The sequence below is a fragment of the Ixodes scapularis genome, unplaced genomic scaffold (genome assembly GCF_016920785.2).
Source record: "Ixodes scapularis isolate PalLabHiFi unplaced genomic scaffold, ASM1692078v2 PGA_scaffold10__122_contigs__length_95168666, whole genome shotgun sequence".
NCBI lineage: Eukaryota > Metazoa > Arthropoda > Arachnida > Ixodida > Ixodidae > Ixodes > Ixodes scapularis.
Window position 1 is genome coordinate 94980144 of NW_024609836.1, and position 18198 is coordinate 94998341.

The 18198-nt window shown below is 43.1% G+C and overlaps 1 protein-coding gene across 1 annotated transcript; it reads right to left on the bottom strand.

The window, feature by feature from the left end:
- Positions 1-176: 176 nt before the first annotated feature.
- Positions 177-16180, bottom strand: LOC8033195 (actinia tenebrosa protease inhibitors). Its single transcript, XM_029976170.3, has 7 exons — positions 16013-16180; positions 8837-9046; positions 5727-5900; positions 4759-4941; positions 3664-3846; positions 1539-1724; positions 177-251 (listed from the first exon to the last, which is right to left on the bottom strand). Exons 1-7 carry the CDS (start codon positions 16053-16055, stop codon positions 226-228), a joined length of 1005 nt encoding a protein of 334 aa, XP_029832030.2. The 5' UTR covers positions 16056-16180; the 3' UTR covers positions 177-225.
- Positions 16181-18198: the final 2018 nt, after the last annotated feature.

Here is an 18198-nt window from a genome sequence, read left to right on the forward strand (position 1 = left end):
CTATCTTATCTAATGAAATAAGTTGCAGTTCAAATAAAACAACCTGCAGAACTCAAAGAAATATGTATTATTTTTTTTAACCAACTTTAATCGCTTCGCACCCTACTAAAATCCCGACACTGAAACAGTGTATGAATGAAGCACTAAACATAAAGAAGTAGTGTGAACGGGTAGGCTTGATTTTGGTGATAGTTTATTTGATTCGAAATCATAGTCGTAGCCTTACTAACGCCTTGATGACCCGTACACGGCTGAAATAAATAAAACCACATTAGGTTAGAAATATCGTCTATCATCGGGAATAAGCTAATCAAGGTCACAGTAAAAGGGTGGACCGCAGTCCAGCGGCTTACGTTCTTTGAGTTTACGTTTATTTCTTCTTTATTCTTAGAATTATAATCTTTAACCAACTCATTCTTTTTTCTTTGTTTTTTTTTGGTAAAGTTTTTTTTTTTAATGAACAAATTTTATCGAGCGTGAGGTGACGGCAATAGCATAGGAAGTACACCCGCATAAAGGTGCTCTTTTCCCCATTTCATATGATTACTCTGAGAGATGTATTACAGCTGTTGCAGAACTTCCATAAATTCATTTCAAAGCGGGCGGAAGGCGGCGTAGAGTGGGCAGCTTTAAATTTTCTCATTTTTATGTCAGTGCATTCGAAAAAGAGAAACTGACCCCAGAATTTTGTAGTGGTCACCATTTATAAGTGGTTCCGTGCAATGAACTGTATGCGTCACTTGAATGCTTTGAGTCAGTGGGATCAATTCGAGTTATGGGTCCGGTTCAGCGGCTGAAGGTTTTTCACGCGTTTTTAGCTTATCCTCGTGTCGGCCCTCAAGGGGCCAAGTAGTCACAGTAGTGATGTAGTCATAAGTAGAATAGTCGGGCAGTCGTTTCTCCCGTTTCCCTCGTGAATTATTTCGAAACGAATCGGCATTTTCTGAGGTCACGCAGCAATGCCACATCCCGGATATGCCCAGGCGCTCCGGGGGACGTCGTTAATATCACCCGAGTCTGCCAGTTTACTGAATCGATGCGGCATTGTTATCAGTCGTTGTCTTAGAGCATTACATTTAGCTTAATGGAACACCCTTATCCCCGAATTTCGTTCGCCTGTTCGTTCTTCCGTGAGACTTTCTTTGAACTCCCGGTGAATTCGTATTCACATTTCTTTCATTGAACTTCTTAAATTTATATTTCTGCGAATAAGAGATTATATATGTTATCTTAATGTCTCGATATCTATACCCGATGGAGGTTTTCACACAACAGCAGTTTAGCGGTGAGCATCGGGTAAAGAATGCATGTCTCGGAAAATGGTCAGACATTTTACAGGTTGTCTCTCAATTTTACGCGCGTGATTTCCGAGTTGTACAATTTTACTCATATCCAGATTAGTTTACAATAAGTCCTTGTCAACTAAGTTTACACTTTGCTAATCGCGCCACACAGAGACAAGTGCGAGATAGAAAGGGTTCGCACGAACTTTGCCGCATACTGTACGCACGAGACAGTGAAAGAGGAGTCCTACTTACGTTTGCAAGTGCTCTCGCACTCTTCCAGAGTTGCAAACCTAGTCTTCGAATTATCCTTTAGCCAGTACCTCGAACGTTCACATGTGTTCGACGTCATGTTGTAGAAATACCTCACGTGGGTTCCCTTGGTCTGCTTCACCGCTGGTCTAAGACATTTCCGCGTAGGATTTTCTAGTCTGTCCAAACCTGAAGAGAAATAGATTTTCATCATTTTGGTTCCGATTAAAGCTGAATTCACGAGAATAAACACAAAGGGGGAAACCTCTCCAAGTCTATATCACCGCTAACTGAAATCATCAGCGCCTTAACTCTCATTTAGTAAACAATTTGGAGGTTTTGTGTTTACCTATACAATCCCGTCGAATCGATGTATCCAAAACGATTTGACGTATAATCAAAAATAAATATTCGACTACCATTAGGTATGTTTGCCATAGTTGCGCTTGACCGCACGGAATGTTTGTACAAGTTTAGTTCTAAAAGAGAACATTAATCTGTATTACGCTAGGTGGCTCCACCGATGGGAGGTGAGAATAAAGCAAGCTCGGTATATTTTGATATAAAATAAAGCGTTTCATTCGGTACCTGTAAGCAGTGGACAAGCCATTAAAATATGTGACCTATAGTTAATGAGAGCTTAAGGAGCGCTGGGCGTGGCAAATTTCAATAATCTTATCACCGCTCCGCAGTCAATTAGATTGACGCAGGAATCTCAACATAAAAGCCATGCCTTGCGTCCTAAAGCTGTATACTAGTGACTCTACAGCGTGCAAAGTAGCGCTTCTAAGCCACTCCCCGCAAAAATCGGTTTTATTTGGGGGCGCTGTTTAGAGGGCTCGGAACAAGCTCACATTGATGGGCTGCCAAGACCGGCAATTTTAATGGTGTGGAATGCACATTGCAAAAGAACTTTGGAAGTGCGCAACCAGCACGCGCTGAGTAGTCACGCACACAGCTATGGCCGCCAGTGAACACAACCTATTAGCGGCGAGATGTTTCGGTGGCGCCCTCCTATGGTTCCTTCTATCATTACCTTGCAAAGAACAAGTTCGATGATGTTTCTAATTAGCATGGTGGAAGCTTGAAAGCATATCGCGCTGAAACGAACATTGCCAAAACACCATCAAAAATGAAGTTCTTAGGTTACTCTTATTTCCGTCGATGAGAAAACCTTTGCTGACGTCATAGTCAACGTTTGGCCAATCGTAGAAGACCGACCACAGCGACGCTTTTGATCGCGCACGTCGCCGTTCAACCTCAATTAAGCTGAGACTCCAGGAAAGGCCACAAGCACGAGAGCTTGAGGTCGCTGCTTTGAAGCGTTCTTCCGCAGAACTAGCACTCGCGCTAGAAATACGCGCCTCAAAGCCAGGAGCGCGGGCTAGCTCGCGCTCGTAGCTACCATATGCTTACACAAGGTGGTGTAAGCATAGGGTGAAAATATCAACGGGTATACTCTTACCTCGTTCAAAAAAGAAAGAAAAAAAAAACTTGTTTTGAGCTATTTGCCGTTGTATTCGCACACGACGTTATCACCGGGCTGGCCTAGTTAAATTTGCCGCCAACAGATGTCGAGAGCGTCGAGTGCGCCGGCGCCGAGCTTAGCGGACAATCTTCAGGAACTATTCACTATGGCGGCGCGCGTCTTTCTGATGTTAAATTCTAATTGTGCGATAACTAGTTCATTAAAAATGAAGTTAATAAGAAACCAGGAATTTAAATCCCTCGTGGCTCCCTATTTTTGTTACGGAGATAACAACGGTCGAGGCGCTGTATTACTCTCGTTTCTCAAGTTACGCCACCTTTCGGGAGCACATACAACTAGACAAGCCCGGTCATGACGTCATCTGCGAATGCCGCGTGCAAATAGTCCAAAAAAAGGGTTTTATTATTATTATTTTTTTTAAGGTAAGTTCATCCATTGATATTTTCACTGCACGCCCCCACCACATATATAGGTGGTAGAGGCGTGGAGGTGGCGGCTATAGCCGCACCTGTGTAGTGAATCGCAGCGCGATACGTGGAAAAGTTGGTTTTCGCGCACCATCAAAAATGGATTAGAAGCGTTCATTTCCATGCTGTAGAGTCAATGATGCGAGCGGAAAGAGTCCGCGTCGTTTCGTACTTGTGCAGCTCTTCCAGCATTGCTCAGCCGTCGGGAATTTGTTGGGGTAGCCGCCGCAACCCCGGTGACCAAACTGCTCGCAGCGTTTGGTGGCTCCGTTGTAACCGAAGACGGTCTGGCTGTTCTGGTTTCCGCAAGGTCGGCCTCCGTTGATGGGGAAGTTGCACGGATCCTTCACGTGCTCTGCGTGCGAAACAATGAGGAGGATGTTTCACGTGATCACGCCGGGACGTCGCAGAATAGGTAACCTTCGTAGGAACGTTGTTCCGTTGCTCTCCAATGGGGATTAAGTTTCTTTTCGGTAATGTATACACGACTGTGGGTCGGCTCCCGAATGCCTACGCGGAGTGCGAGTCGTCTGCTTGTTGCGCGAGGGTTGCGGTGACGTCAGAAAGACAGCGAGCTCCGATTGGCTCTGACTGAAAGATAGACCTGGAAGCAAGCTGCCTTCTACCCAACATCTTTCTAATCGAGCCAATCGGAGCTCGGAGTTCTGACGTCATCACAACCCCTGCCAAAGAAGCAGACGAACTCCGCTCCCACTGACAGCTTAGAAAAGGCGGGCATATCACGTTCATGCTACTTGCTTCGTGATTGGTACGTCGTTGTTCTTATCCACAAATGCCGCAAGCTCATTGGCTGTGGAGTGATCATTAAATGCGAGGGACCCGCCCTGTGCTGCGTTTTATCAGCTTTCAGTACCCACGTAATTAATCCTGACATAAATTATTTATTTTTTCACTACGAGGAGAAGTCGGAACCTCTCGATTGGAACACGCAGCATGAACATGAAATTATTTTTATTGTTGGGGAACCTCCATTCTGTCGAATTAAACTCAGTTAAAAAAACACTTTTTGTTGCGTACAGCGCGTTAGGTGTAAACGGGAATACTTTTATTCTATCAAATGTCTAGTTAATTTTTACCATATATACAACATTATTTCGTTACAATTTTAACAAAAAAGTGATTTGTTTTAAGGCAACTATTCAGGCATGTGTTATCGCCACGAGAAAACGTACAATGTTTGTATTGTGTTCTCATAATGATAAAAAAGAGCCAAATTCGGTTCGTAAAAAAGGTCGGCGTAGCTTACTTGCACAAGTGGACCAGCATTCGTGTTTCTCGACGAAGTTGTTTCCGTTGCCCCCGCAGCCTTTGTACTCGAACTCTTCGCACTTCTGCCTCGCCGCATTAAAGCCGTACATCGGCATCGCTGTCCCCGACGGACAGCTGTGGCCTTCGTCGATGGGCGAGACACAGGGATCTTGTTCGAATTCTGGGAGAAACGCAGGTAGTAACCAGTATGCCATAAAACCCATAGTCGCAATAAAAATCTAGCTAGCATTAGGAATGTGTATGAACGAAACGTTTTAATAAAGCGTCTTTCCGTATGATATAGTAAATTCACGCGATCTTCGAGGAAGAGCTAAACACTAAGTTGAGATTAAATCAGATTAACCAACTTTGTAAATAACACTCGGATAAGCGATGGGACATTAAATAGACCTGCTAGCGGTTACCTGTCTCGGCATTTTTAAATACAAATGTAAGGTCACGCGTTTTTAAGAACTAAGAGTGTCACATGATATTTGTTTGCGATAGTTGAAGCAACAACGCCGATGCCATTTTGAGAAAACAAAACACAGCACTTACGCAATATTACCGAACTCGCATCTTATGATTCACTGTATTGCCATAGCAATGTTCGCCTCGTATAAATACCTAACAACAAACCCCATCTAAGCATTAAGAACTCAACAGCAAACCATCCAAATAAAGGCCCACGGCTTTCTTCTATTGCAACATAAAAAAAAAAAAAAAACAGAAGTACCAAATAAAGTGTGACACTTCATTTCATAAAGGTATCGCTTTCACTAAACGGGTTCAAGATTGTGAAACTTGTCGTTCGGTGAGAGTTACGTTATGGAGCATCCACAGCTTAAACACCTCGGAAAACGGTTGGATGGACGCATTTTTGTCCAATAAAACCCGACTCGTGCCATAAAGTAAACTAGCATGGAAGCATAGCTGCAACCACTTGGGCAAAGGGGGAGACCTTACTCTGACATTTGGCGTGGCATGCTTCGAGCGTTTCGAAGAGCCCATCCTTGGAACCGCAGCCTCCGTAAGAGAACCATTCGCATCGCATTTTGTCAGGATTAAACCTGTACATGCGGATGTTGCCTCGGCACACATTCTCCGGCTCTGGGGCGGCGCAGTCTCCCAGCACGGGATCTGCAATTGACGGGGTCCGAGTTTCACACCCTTTACACGCGAGTATATATTAGCCAGTTTTAGAATAGCGTACCAAAAAGATTTCGCTTAGGCAATGAAATAAAGTCATCGCCACGCGCCAATCCAAATCGCGGTTTCGGCCCCGCGCATGCGCAATGGCTACGACGCTATTCCTCCTACGTACGAGATTCGTTTAGGTATACGCTATTCTAAAGCTGTCTATAGAGGTAAAATATGGGCATATCGCAGGAAGCAAATCCTTTTGACTTTCGCAACAACGCAAATACATTAAAGTATAATTCAAACGTTCTAAATCGGAAATATTGATTTTTTTCCCCTTCGGGCGTTCATATGATTTGTACCAATGTTGCGCTTTTGTTTCACCTATACTCTCATTAAGCTGCTCCATCGATACTGCTCCCCAAAAAGACTCTGAATAGAAATTAGTACTGTCACTGACAACGCAAGAAATGCAGGACGTCATGACAGCCGAACATCCCCTGATCGGGGCGATCAGATGATGTTCGGCTGTTAGCAGTTAATAAGAGTGCGGGATAAGCCAATATTTAATACATATATATATATATATATATATATATATATATATATATATATATATATATATATATATATATATATATATATAGAATGGCTATGCCATGCATTTCCTACGCTGTAAGTGAACGAACTATTCCCTTATTTTGATTAACCAATACGAAGAATGTGAGCTATCTCGCTCGAACGGTCATGCGAGCCGTGATGGGACAACATTCGACCACCCGTTTCGTTGCGGGAGATATTTGTGGTCATTACGGCCTGATGAAAATAATCCATCTCGTTAAGTGAATCAATTAAAAAAGACTCATGATTGGTGTTTCAAGGACTTCGCGGGGCGCTATGTTTTCATAGATTTCTGAAAGTGGATAAGTACAGGGTGATCCTCCCCCCCCCCCTCTCCCCCCCCCCCCCCTCGCCAAAAAATAAAATTACAGTTTTGTTTTTAGCGCGAAAATAAACCACGCATCGCTAAACGCTCATTCCCCGTCCAAATGCGGAGAACCAAGCAGTCCCAACCAGATGCCAAAGTTTCAGCACTAACAGTTATTTTATTGAAAACTTACAAGTGATTGCTTTACATTTTCAATGGAAAATTGGCGGGCGACAAAGCTCTCGATTACATGGAGGTGATTAGCGCCCAATACCAAAAAACGTGCGAAAACGGGCCCCATTTTTCATTAAAATGTTCAGAATATCACATATAACATTTGAATGAGATAACAGTTAATGCAGAAATTCCGGCATCTAGTTAGGACTGCTAGCGCTGCATTTGATCGGAGAATGAGCGCTGAACGATGCGCAGTTTACTTTTGAGGTAAGCATGTCTTACAGCGGAGTTGTTAAGGGCTAGTTTCCCCAGGATCGTGTCCGCCAGCAAACAAATAATGACACAAAACCCTGGACAGCTACCGCCATCTATAAGCAACGGCGGCAACCAGACAATCTGGTTGCCTGCGTCGCTCATAGATGGCGGTAGCTGTCCAGCCTTTCCACTCTTGCTAGTCGACTTGCGGCCAGCCGTTACTTCATTCCCACCATAGTACAGCTTCGCTGGTCTTCCTTCTTCACCAAAGTAGAAAAGCTGCAAATTGTTTTCTTTTCTTTTTTTTTTTTGGGGGGGGGGGGGGGGGGACACGCTGTACTTGGAGAGTGTATAAATAAACTCGCCGTCATTTTCCAATATTTAAAGGGAATTTTATCTAGAAGCCTCGATTGGCTAACTTGACTTGAAGCTGGCGTGGCGTCCCTGATTAATAAGCTTTCTAAGGTGTCTGTCATCACTCAGCGGACAAAATGCCCACGTGTGCAGATCCAACCCACGGTGGGGTTCTGGAAAAGCTAACTTGAGCTATGCTAGCCAACGTCAAAACTGGATTTGTAGGCGAGATAAAAATAACAGCGAAGATAAGATAGTGCGGAAGCTCGTTAAAGTCAAGTGTGAACGTAATAATAATAATAAAAACAATAACAACACTTATGGCAAGCTTACTCGAAGTGTGCGGCTCGCTCTCCCCACTTGGTGAATGGAGTAGATACTTTCAGAAACTGAACTCCCGCCGATCCTTCCTTGCAGAAACCGAACCCCCTTCGTCTCTATAGTGTTTGTCACCAACACACGAGCAACAATGGCAGTTGCCGTTTCTTGGCCGCGAAGTGTGGGATTGGATCCAAGTGCCCGCCGAACCCTGACACAGTCCTCGTGTCCAGTATATGCTCAAAGCAAGTGCTCAAACAATAGCGGACTCTGATACTTATAGTGCTGTAGCCACCAGATAGCGCGCACTTTTGGAAAGGGTCGATCGGTTGAAGCGTCCCCCTTTGTGCACTCCGCGGCTATCACTCTAAGAAATGCCTGAGCGTCTACCTACCCGCAAAACACTCGAAGAGCCAATCTCTGCGATCTACGAAATCAGCTCAGCGAATCATGAGGCGGAACATCCGTTTGGACCTAAAAATAAAATTTGCTCTGTGGCATTACGCAATGCAAAGCGTCATGCTTGCATTGGGTGATGCCACAGCGCAGACTTCTTTCTGAGGTCGAATCGGATGTTCCGCCTCCTCATTCGCTGGGCTGATTTCGTAGATCGCAGAGATTGACTCTTCGAGTGTTTTGCGGGTAAGTAGACGCGCAGGCATTTCTTAGAGGGTATACAAAAAATTTATGGTAACGCCACTTAGGCTAAAAGGAATGAAGTCCATCCGTTTTAGTACTGGCTCTATACGATCTTTGATAATTATACTAATTTCTTAAGTATTTACTAAATTTAATTTAGTACAAATACAGGCAAATATCTTTCTTTGAAAAGCCTGATTGGGCGTTTTTTTTTTCCTTCGTGGATTTTGTTGAAACGTGAAGGATAATGACGCTGTCCTCTCACCTCTGCACAGTTTCTTACAAAACTTTCCGTTTTTGAATACGTTCTTGTCCCACATGATGTCCCCGCACAGCGGAGTTGTACGCGGCTCGCAGTTCTTTACAGTCTCGTTGTAGAACCAGAGTGTGGCGCTCTTTTCGCAGCCTCGCACGAAGGGCGGATGCTGGTCGTAGCAGCGTGCCGTGCTTTTCTTGTCGTCTTCCGAAGAAACAGCTGGAGCCAAAGGAAGTCCTATTAGGTCGCTTATGGAAAGGCAACACATTTAGGTTACGAGTATTTTCTGACCGTCCTGTACCGTACTTTCCGAAGTTTAGTCAGCGAAATATACGAGTTTAAAAGTTGAAATTGAACTCGATATGGATTATTTGTACCGATACAGATTACGAAAGAATTTGTTTTCTCTAGGTGTTTCATAATCTTTGACGTGAAAGAATTTTGGGAACGACAGAGTATTTCAAAGCGAACCTTTCGGTAAGCATCTAATTGGTTAGGAATTGTTAAAATGGAACAAAACAAAAATGTAAACGCCTTAATTTTGAAAATCCCAACGTTTCAAGGCCAGTTTGGTCCCTGGATCACGGGCGACTGTTTATGTCAGAACTTTAAAATGCGACAAAAGACAACCTGCACTTGGAAATGCAACAGTCGCACCGGGTGATTTCTGACACCAGGCAATTCGAAAATGATGACACCTGGCACTTTGAAAGACGACGACAGGGGCATAAACAGTCACCCGTTATTAAGGGGCCGAGCGGCCCTTGCAACGCCATGGGTTTTTAAATTTCTGACTGTTCGAATGTTTTTTTTTTTTTTTCAGTTCTACGACAGACTATATTAATGGTGAGTTATGTACTATACAAACAGACCTGTATGGTACTCCTTCCAAGTAATAAAAAAAAAACTTGCAATCGATTACTTTCTGGAGTAATTTCGTAATCGTTTGACCACTTTTATTTAGTAGTAATCGCAAGAGTAATCTCAATACTGTTGGAACTACGAAAATAACTGTTAACTGTTACTATTGCCTACCACTTACGGTGTCTCCTGTTTGTACAAGTTATCGACCAAGGAATCCTCGAACCAAGTCCCCGAGAGGCGGAGGGTTCACGAAAAATGGATGGATTAAGAAGATACGTAGTTTATAGTTCGGTGATTCTAATCCAGTAATGGACAGTTCAAATGACCCATTTGTAAACCTGCAGAGAGAGCTGTGGTTTCGAAAATCTGAAGTAATCCTAAATGTAGGGGTTACTTATTGAGCTAACGGCCGATAACTTCTTCTCAAGTAATAACATAATCTAATTGAACTCTTTTTCACCAAGAGTAATTGTAATTGTAGTCGATTACTTTTTTTTGAGTCACGTGAACACAATACTTTTTTAAAAGCTTTTTCGTTTTATACATAAATCGATTGGAAGTTTTATATATTTTGTTCGTATAACCATTTTGACTTCCGTCCCAGAGGCCCTCCCGCCATTGTAATATCGCATGGTGCTTTAGGCACCGGAACAGATTTGCGAGCTTATCAGGTGGAAACTTGTAAATCCGTGGAAAATATTTTTTGTGCAGAGTAGGCACCAGCTATGAACTATCCAACAAATATGTAAGACGCAGTTCTTTTCTTCTACGATCGAATTTGTTTTATATATATGGGTGGTTTCATCTCAAATCGTGCAGGCAAAAAGGGTCGAATTTTTAATTTCGATGAAAAAAATATATGTTATGGCGCCGTTTCTAAAACCGCAGTCGACACAAACCGCAAGTTCGTCGGATTTTTTGTTCTCGACTTATGAATTTTTAAAGAGGCCGCGGCGAAAAGCAGTGTTTTTCACACCCGTCGTGGGTCGGATGTTTCGCTTGATCTCCCGCCATGGATTTTCAGTCCACATTATATTATCTTTTTTGAAGCACTCTGTGGACACATTTAAAAGGCTCCAATACCATGAAATAATTTTAGGCATTTTGCTTTTTTTCTGTAAAAATGTCAAAAACGCCTCCTCGGTCAATTGTTGACGACTTTGACAATTAATTACTGGCGATCTACTTGGTTTACACCGATATTTTTTTATGTCCACGGATAGCCCAAAACACGCTCTTTATATTTATTATAAAATGCCTTGGCTGTATAAAATATCCTTTGCGGTACGTTTACTTTAATATTATGAAAAAACGAAAAAGTACCATTTTTAAAATTGATTTTCTCAAAAAACCCATTTTTTATTTTTTTTATTTTTTTGCTCAAATGTAGATGTGATAGTTGTCTACACGAAAATCAAGCCTAGAACGTGTATATTTTGTTTGTATGTTCTACATTTAAGATTCAATATCGTACAAAAACGTGTTTTTACGGCTCGAAATGGACTTGCGAGTTGCGCGTCTTCACAAGCTTGGAAATAGTTTTTTCTTTTTTTCAACGTTCCCAGATAAAAATGAAATACAGTATTTCCACCCTGATATATTTATTGATTATTTAAATTTTATTATAGGCGGAAAGCTACATCGGAGGAGTTCCAAAAAGAGAAAGCAACATTTCTTAACAGACCAGCAGGTGTCGTAAATTTTTAACGTGTAGGAGTCGGCAGACGTCTTATTGATTCGGGGCCCTCATTGGCCTGCATGAACGTCCCGCCCTTTCGGAGCCAGCAGATGACCACGACCTTTCGCGCTCGTTGTGTTAGATGGGACGGCCCGTGACAGTAAAGCGAGCAGCGCACCCTATGTCACGAGGAGTGAAATGGTACGATTGTGTCGTTGACGCGGCGAACAGTGACAGCCACCCAGGAGGAGTCAGTCAGAGTATTGCACAAGGGAAAGCAAAGGAATCGTTGCCTGAAAGGATGAGGACACCACGGCCTTACAATGTCGACGGTCAACAACTGTTCTGCCAGCCAAAAAAACGCCGCGTGCGCGCTACAAACCGGCGGCGCGGGACAGAAATCCCGCAGACGCACACACGAAGATGGGCCGGTTTCGTTAGGGATGTGGGGAAATTTGAAACCAGCCATCCGTGCATGCGTGAAACGATACCGCCTGTTTGCCCTAGCTTCGAGCGCCCTATCCTTACCTTGAAACGGCCGTGCTCTCTCTCTCTCTCTCCGGGGAGATCCGATAGCACCGAAGGGTTATCTGTTAAACTTGAGGAAGAAAACGAGAAGGGAGTGTTTAAGTTTAATTATCCACCCGCTCGTTCTGTCCTTACAAAGCGTTATCTCTTTTGGAAACAGCAAAGCCCGGAGACTGACATTAAAACGAGCGAGTTGGTAAATATACTTGTGTTTGTATTCTGCCCGGAGACTATAGTTGGGTCGAAGTCAGCTTCCTTGTCAACTATAACCGTTTGTGAAGAGTGGGCTTCTCCCGAGATGAAACGTTAGCGCCGGCTGACGTGTTCTTTTGAAAAAGGGAGGGGGAAAGAAAAAGTTTGAGTAACTGCAGAAACTACCTCGAAAGCTCCTCTCCCGATGTGAAGCTTGAAGCATAGTCTCGGTTACCTTCTCGCGCATCGCCTGCTCGAATCTATTCTTCACTTTCTTTCGTACAGCCACTGTTCCGCACAGCCGTCGTGGATGTGCGTAATAGAGGGAGGAACAGATTCGAGCATCATCTGGACGCCGTCATCCTGCCAGACTTCAATGTCGTGGGGCCGACTCGTGTGAGTTTCTTCGCCCCGCTGAACTTTGTTTCTCGAGTGCGGTTTTTTCTGAACGTTTTTTTTTTTTCAATGTTTTCTTACTAACTGTTTGTTAGCACTGTTCAGTTGTTGGGTTTATTTCGTCATGGCGTAGCGGCCTGGCGGTAATGTAGAGAGCGTGTTCGCACGCATTTGGTTGCGTCCCGTTTAGGGAATGCCCGGGGGAGTCGGTTTTTGTTCTTGCCATGTGCGGCTGAGTTTTACCGTCTTTATTAAATTATTGATTTTTTTTTTGTTTTACCTTTACGTGCCGTCGACTTCTTTGTCTGACTCTCCACCAGGCGTGGACCTGTCGCCTTGCCACCGCTCGAACCTGAATACTTTATTTTCTTTTTAACGCAATTTTCGTTAAGATCGGAGTTGGGCAATCTAATTCCTATTTATTTATTCTTATTTCCTACCCCTCTCCATGACACACTCTCTGTGTATTTCGGACCGTTTCTGTGTCACCACTTTTGTGTATTACGGAAGTGAAAGGACATTCCCTGGTGACCTGTGCGATGTGCGGTGAACAAGCCCCATTGTTTGGTTTCGTAAAGAATTGTATATAATATATCGACGATGTGGTGACTTTCTTTGTCTTAGTAATATGACAGCTAATAGCTAGTCGTGCTAGTTTACTTTGAAAGGTTTATAAATCGAAACGATACAACGTCTGTGCCTTTTGGTTATTGAAAGTCTACTAAGCCTGCTGATTTGGTTAGATATGTATCTCATGGTTCCCGCTCTTATCAAAACATACATAAATATTCAATACCACAAAATCCGTTTATAATTGATTACAAAATGCAGAAGAAAATTCAAGAAAACTTTTTCACAATTCATAGAGACGCATGGGTCGCTATGTCTGACTTAGGTCTTGCAAAACAAAGACGTCTTTTTCCGATATTGAGGCCTAAATATAAAACATGCAAACAAAATATACACTTTGTAGGCCTGATTTTCATGTACACAACTATCATATCTACATTTGAACAAAAAATAAAACAAATAAAAAATGGGTTTTTTTAGAAAATAAAGCCCAGTTCTCCATAGACAAGAATTTTAATTGCTTGGAGAGGTTCAATCCAAAAAAAGTGAAGGCAAAAGCACTCCAGCTGTGCAGCAGGCTAGATCTAAGCCAATTGAGAAAACAGATAAACACTGCTAAAAGTGATCAATTGGAAATGTTTTTCACCGCCAAAACTCACAAAGAGGGTTGCCCTTTTCGTGTACTAGTAACTGAACGAGGATCTTGGCAGGGAGCTATGTCCCAATTTCTTTTACGCCACCTGAACAGCCTCAACATCTATGACCCTTTTCTAATTCCAAACTCAGAATCTCTGATAGACTACCTTAAATCAAGTGCTTCAACAGTAAAGTTTGGACTCTCCCTTGATGTGGAGGACTTGTTCTACTCGGTCCCTCACGCAAGAATGTTTGAAGCAGTCAGCGATTGCATAGAGGCTAATGGAACTGTGTCATTTCAAAATCAATGTGGCATACCATCCGAATCTTTCATGGAACTCCTTAGGTTCTACCTCACATCTACCTTTGTAACTTTTAGCGGCAGTACTTACATCCAAAAGAAAGGGATTTGCATTGGCTCCTGTGTAGCACCTGTCTTATGCGACATTTTTCTTTCCACCTGTGACAGGGCAATAGCCCAGAGCCTTCCCACAAACCTTGTAACACGTATCTTTAGATACGTCGATGACTATCTCGTTTTACTTTCCATCGGACCTGACCAATATGATTGTGCTACATTCAACATCATAAGCAACAGTTTCATGACACAAGCTCAAGGACTCAAATTCACACATGAGTTACCTACTAATAGCAAGCTTCAATTTTTAGATTTACAACTGTCCTTTGAAAAATCGCACACTTGGTGGACTTATGCACCACGGTCCAAAAAAAGACTCCTACCTTTTGATTCTGCCCACTCCAAGATCATCAAAAGAGGAATAGTGCAGAGCTGCTTCAAAGCGGCCCTGCACAAGTCCTGTGAACACACGGCTAAGCGCAGTTTCGAAGCACAAGTGCAGAGGCTGCAGGATTCTGGATACACCAATTCATTATTGTTTGATGTAGCAGAATGTCTGACAACTCCCAAGGGAAGAGGACAACGAAATTGCAAGAAAACGCGACCGGCAGTGATACCCTACTTCCACAACATATCACACAACTTCAACCGGATAGGCTCAAAGTATGAAGTACCAGTGGTACTTTCAGCTCCAAACAAACTAAAAAAATTGTGTCCTAAGATTAATTCGCAAAACGAAAATAACAACAACTGCACCGTCAAGCATACGCACAAGTACGTCAACTGCAACATCAACGTAGTCTACGAAATTCCATTCACATGTGGAAAAGTCTACGTCGGACAATCTGGGCGCTGTGTGAACGTGAGACTTCGAGAGCATCACCTTTCTCTGAAATCATCACCATCGGGACATCTCGCCATACATGTCCGTGACTGCCACTGCACACCCATATTCCAACAGACTAAGATCCTCAAGCATTACCATAGAAAAAGATCCCGAGAACTCTATGAAGCGAAAACCATATTGTCTCTCGGGGGAGCTTGCATAAGCGCACCATCAATAGCGCTGTCCGAGAAAGAGATGAGATACCTCGACCTTTTTCCTTAACGCGGGTCATTTTAGTGTTTTCTAACCTTATCTTTGCCCTACTGATTTTGTTTATATTTATGCTTTTTATTACATTTTTTCGCTAGTGTCAAGGGGTAAGATTTAGTTTAAAAATTTTTTTAATGCGTCTATAAACTATAACAATAATTTTTTTCTTCTTCTTTTTTACCTTCACATGCCTAATTCTTCTTTTATGTCTTCCTCGGGGAATGCATTAAACTTCCAGTTGGAGTAAGCGCTCTGTCCTGTCCCCTCTTCTTTTCCTTGGTGTTTGCGCTTTTGAATTTTTATATAAAGAGCGTGTTTTGGGCTCTCCGTGGACATAAGAAATATCAGTGTAACCCAAGTAGATCGCCAGTAATTAATTGTCAAAGTTCGTCAACAATTGACCGAGGAGGCGTTTTTGACATTTTTACAGAAAAAAAGCAAAAGGCCTAAAATTATTTCATGGTATTGGAGCCTTTTAAATGTGTCCACAGAGTGCTTGAAAAAAGATAATATAATGTGGACTGAAAATCCATGGCGGGAGATCAAGCGAAACATCCGACCCACGACGGGTGTGAAAAACTGCTTTTCGCCGCGGCCTCTTTAAAAATTCATAAGTCGAGAACGAAAAATCCGACGAACTTGCGGTTTGTGTCGACTGCGGTTTTAGAAACGGCGCCATAACATATATTTTTTTCATCGAAATTAAATATTCGACCCTTTTTGCCCGCACGATTTGAGATGAAACCACCCATATACATATGATGCAGAATTTATAGTGCTGAAGCTACGGTATTTGGTTTCTTTCAGCTTAAGCTACAGATTTTTTAGGTTTGCTCGGCTAGTGCGAATGGGAATGCTCAAACTTACCCGCTCCCAGCAAGGCCAACAAAGCGAGGAACTTGAGTGCCATGGTGACTCCAGAAAGAACGTGGTGCACCCTTTGTCGCCTGGTGAGCTGCCGAAGCAGTCCTCAGTCGCCGATTATAAACCGCTCTGACCACGAATGGTCAAGGTGGAAGAGCCGCGCGTCAATCATCTTATCCGGAACTCGGCGATTCCGTCACAAAGTGACGCTATCAGAAAAGGTAAACAGCCAGCTTGGCTGTTCTCACCGGTTTTTTATATGTTTTGTTTTTGGTCAATGAACTAGTACTGCGCTTTTCTTTGTGTAGACATCTCTCAGCGGTACCTATTGTTTTCCACGAAAGAACAGAGTTACGAAATCGCGAGATTGGACCTTTCCATTTTTGTGGTTGGTTCATATCAGTGACATTTTTGCTGACACCGTATGGTATTACGTCATCTGGATTCTTCTGACACTACACTCTAAAAAATGTCTGTGCGTCTACTTTCACGCACAACACTCGGAGAACCAATCAGCGCAACGTACGGAGGCCGCTCAGCGAATGACGATGCGGAAACTTATGTTTAGACCAAAAAACGCAGTCGGAGTTGTGACATTAAGCGATGCAAAACGTCACGCTTGCATTGCTTAATGTCACAACTCAGACTGCGTTTTTTTTTTTTTTTTTTGTCTAAACATATGTTTCGGCATTGTCATTCGCTGAGCTGCCTCTGTAAGTTGTGCTGATTGGCTCTCCGAGTGTTGTGCGTGGAAGTAGACGCACAGACTTTTTTAGGGTGTATAGGTGTAAATTTTGCTAGATGACTAAAGGGTTATCTAGCAAACCCGGAATGTTCTGCTCTAGTACGTTGAGCACTTGCTATTACACTTCAAATCGACTTGAGCAACGCATTTAGGTGTCGGCCTCATTTGAAAAGATACCCACTGGCAGACTCGAAATGGTACAAGTGTGACATTTTAAACAAAATCCCGAGACTGGGGGGAAAAGGGACAACACGACACGAAGTCTCAAACACAGCTTGAGCTGTGTTTGAGACTGCGTTGTCCTTCCTCCCCCCCTCCAGTCTCGGGGTGTTTTGTCTAAAATGTTAAACCTTCACCAGCTTGTTTGCCCCATAACATTTTGTAGAGTGTGACAATTTGTCGCCCACCGTCGAAAAGAGCGCCGCATTGCTCGGTTTCGTGAAGTCTACAGCAACTCCAAATAAAGGTCCAGTTTTAACGCATACACAAAACGGTGGACAACCAAAGAAGAAAACTTCAACAACCACGATCGAGTGGTGTCGCGTGAGTATAGTCTAAAAATCAACACAGAAAGTCTAAAAGCGCCATATTCACACTTAAAAATAAACACGCAGCTTTGAATTACGGGTTTAGTATGGGTTCCTGTCGACTCAATATAATTAATAAGTACAACGCTTTCCATGCATTGTTTTCGAATCGCATTACCTCTCTGACACAGATCGACCAGTTCGCTCTTTCCACATTTCCCCCGCTTTCTCCTCTCCCCCCTTGTACCCTGTCCACCGTTGCCTGTTTTGTCCTCCCCCACGGTGAGGAAAATCTTCTGCCTTGCAGAATCTCGAGTCTGGTCGTCGGCCTTTAAGAAGTGTCAGAAGGCAGCTTCTACAAATGTTTGACTGAAGTCCGGAAATCGTTGCGCCCCCCCCCCCCCCCCCTTTTAAGTGGGAAAAATGGAATTTGTGCATTGGTGACGTAACATCAATTCACCCGCTAAATTTAGCGGGGAAATGCACGGACGAACGGACGGTAAATTTTTTTATGAAAGTAATATAATACGTTAGAGACATTCCGTGCCCGTGACGTTACCTTGGCAGGAATCCGAGGCCGATTTCCTTATCTGAGGGGTGCAGAACAACCGAACCGCAAGTTCTCAGAGGTTAGTTCTGCGTTTCCATTTCGGCGCCGGAGGTGGTATGGAGTTAACGATTTCGACCACACCGTCGACGACCCGATATAACACTTTTCTCGTTCGCTTCCAATGAGTTGCCTAGGATATAAAAAAAAAAAGAAAAAGAAAGTCAGGTTAATTTTTTTTGCGAGATATTCACTGCACTATACGTCATGCTAAAAAAAACTCGGGGTAGAAAACGGTTAGGAATCGCAATTTCATATTCAGACCGAGTTCCTGACATGGTAATATAGCGGGGATTATTTAATTTGGTAA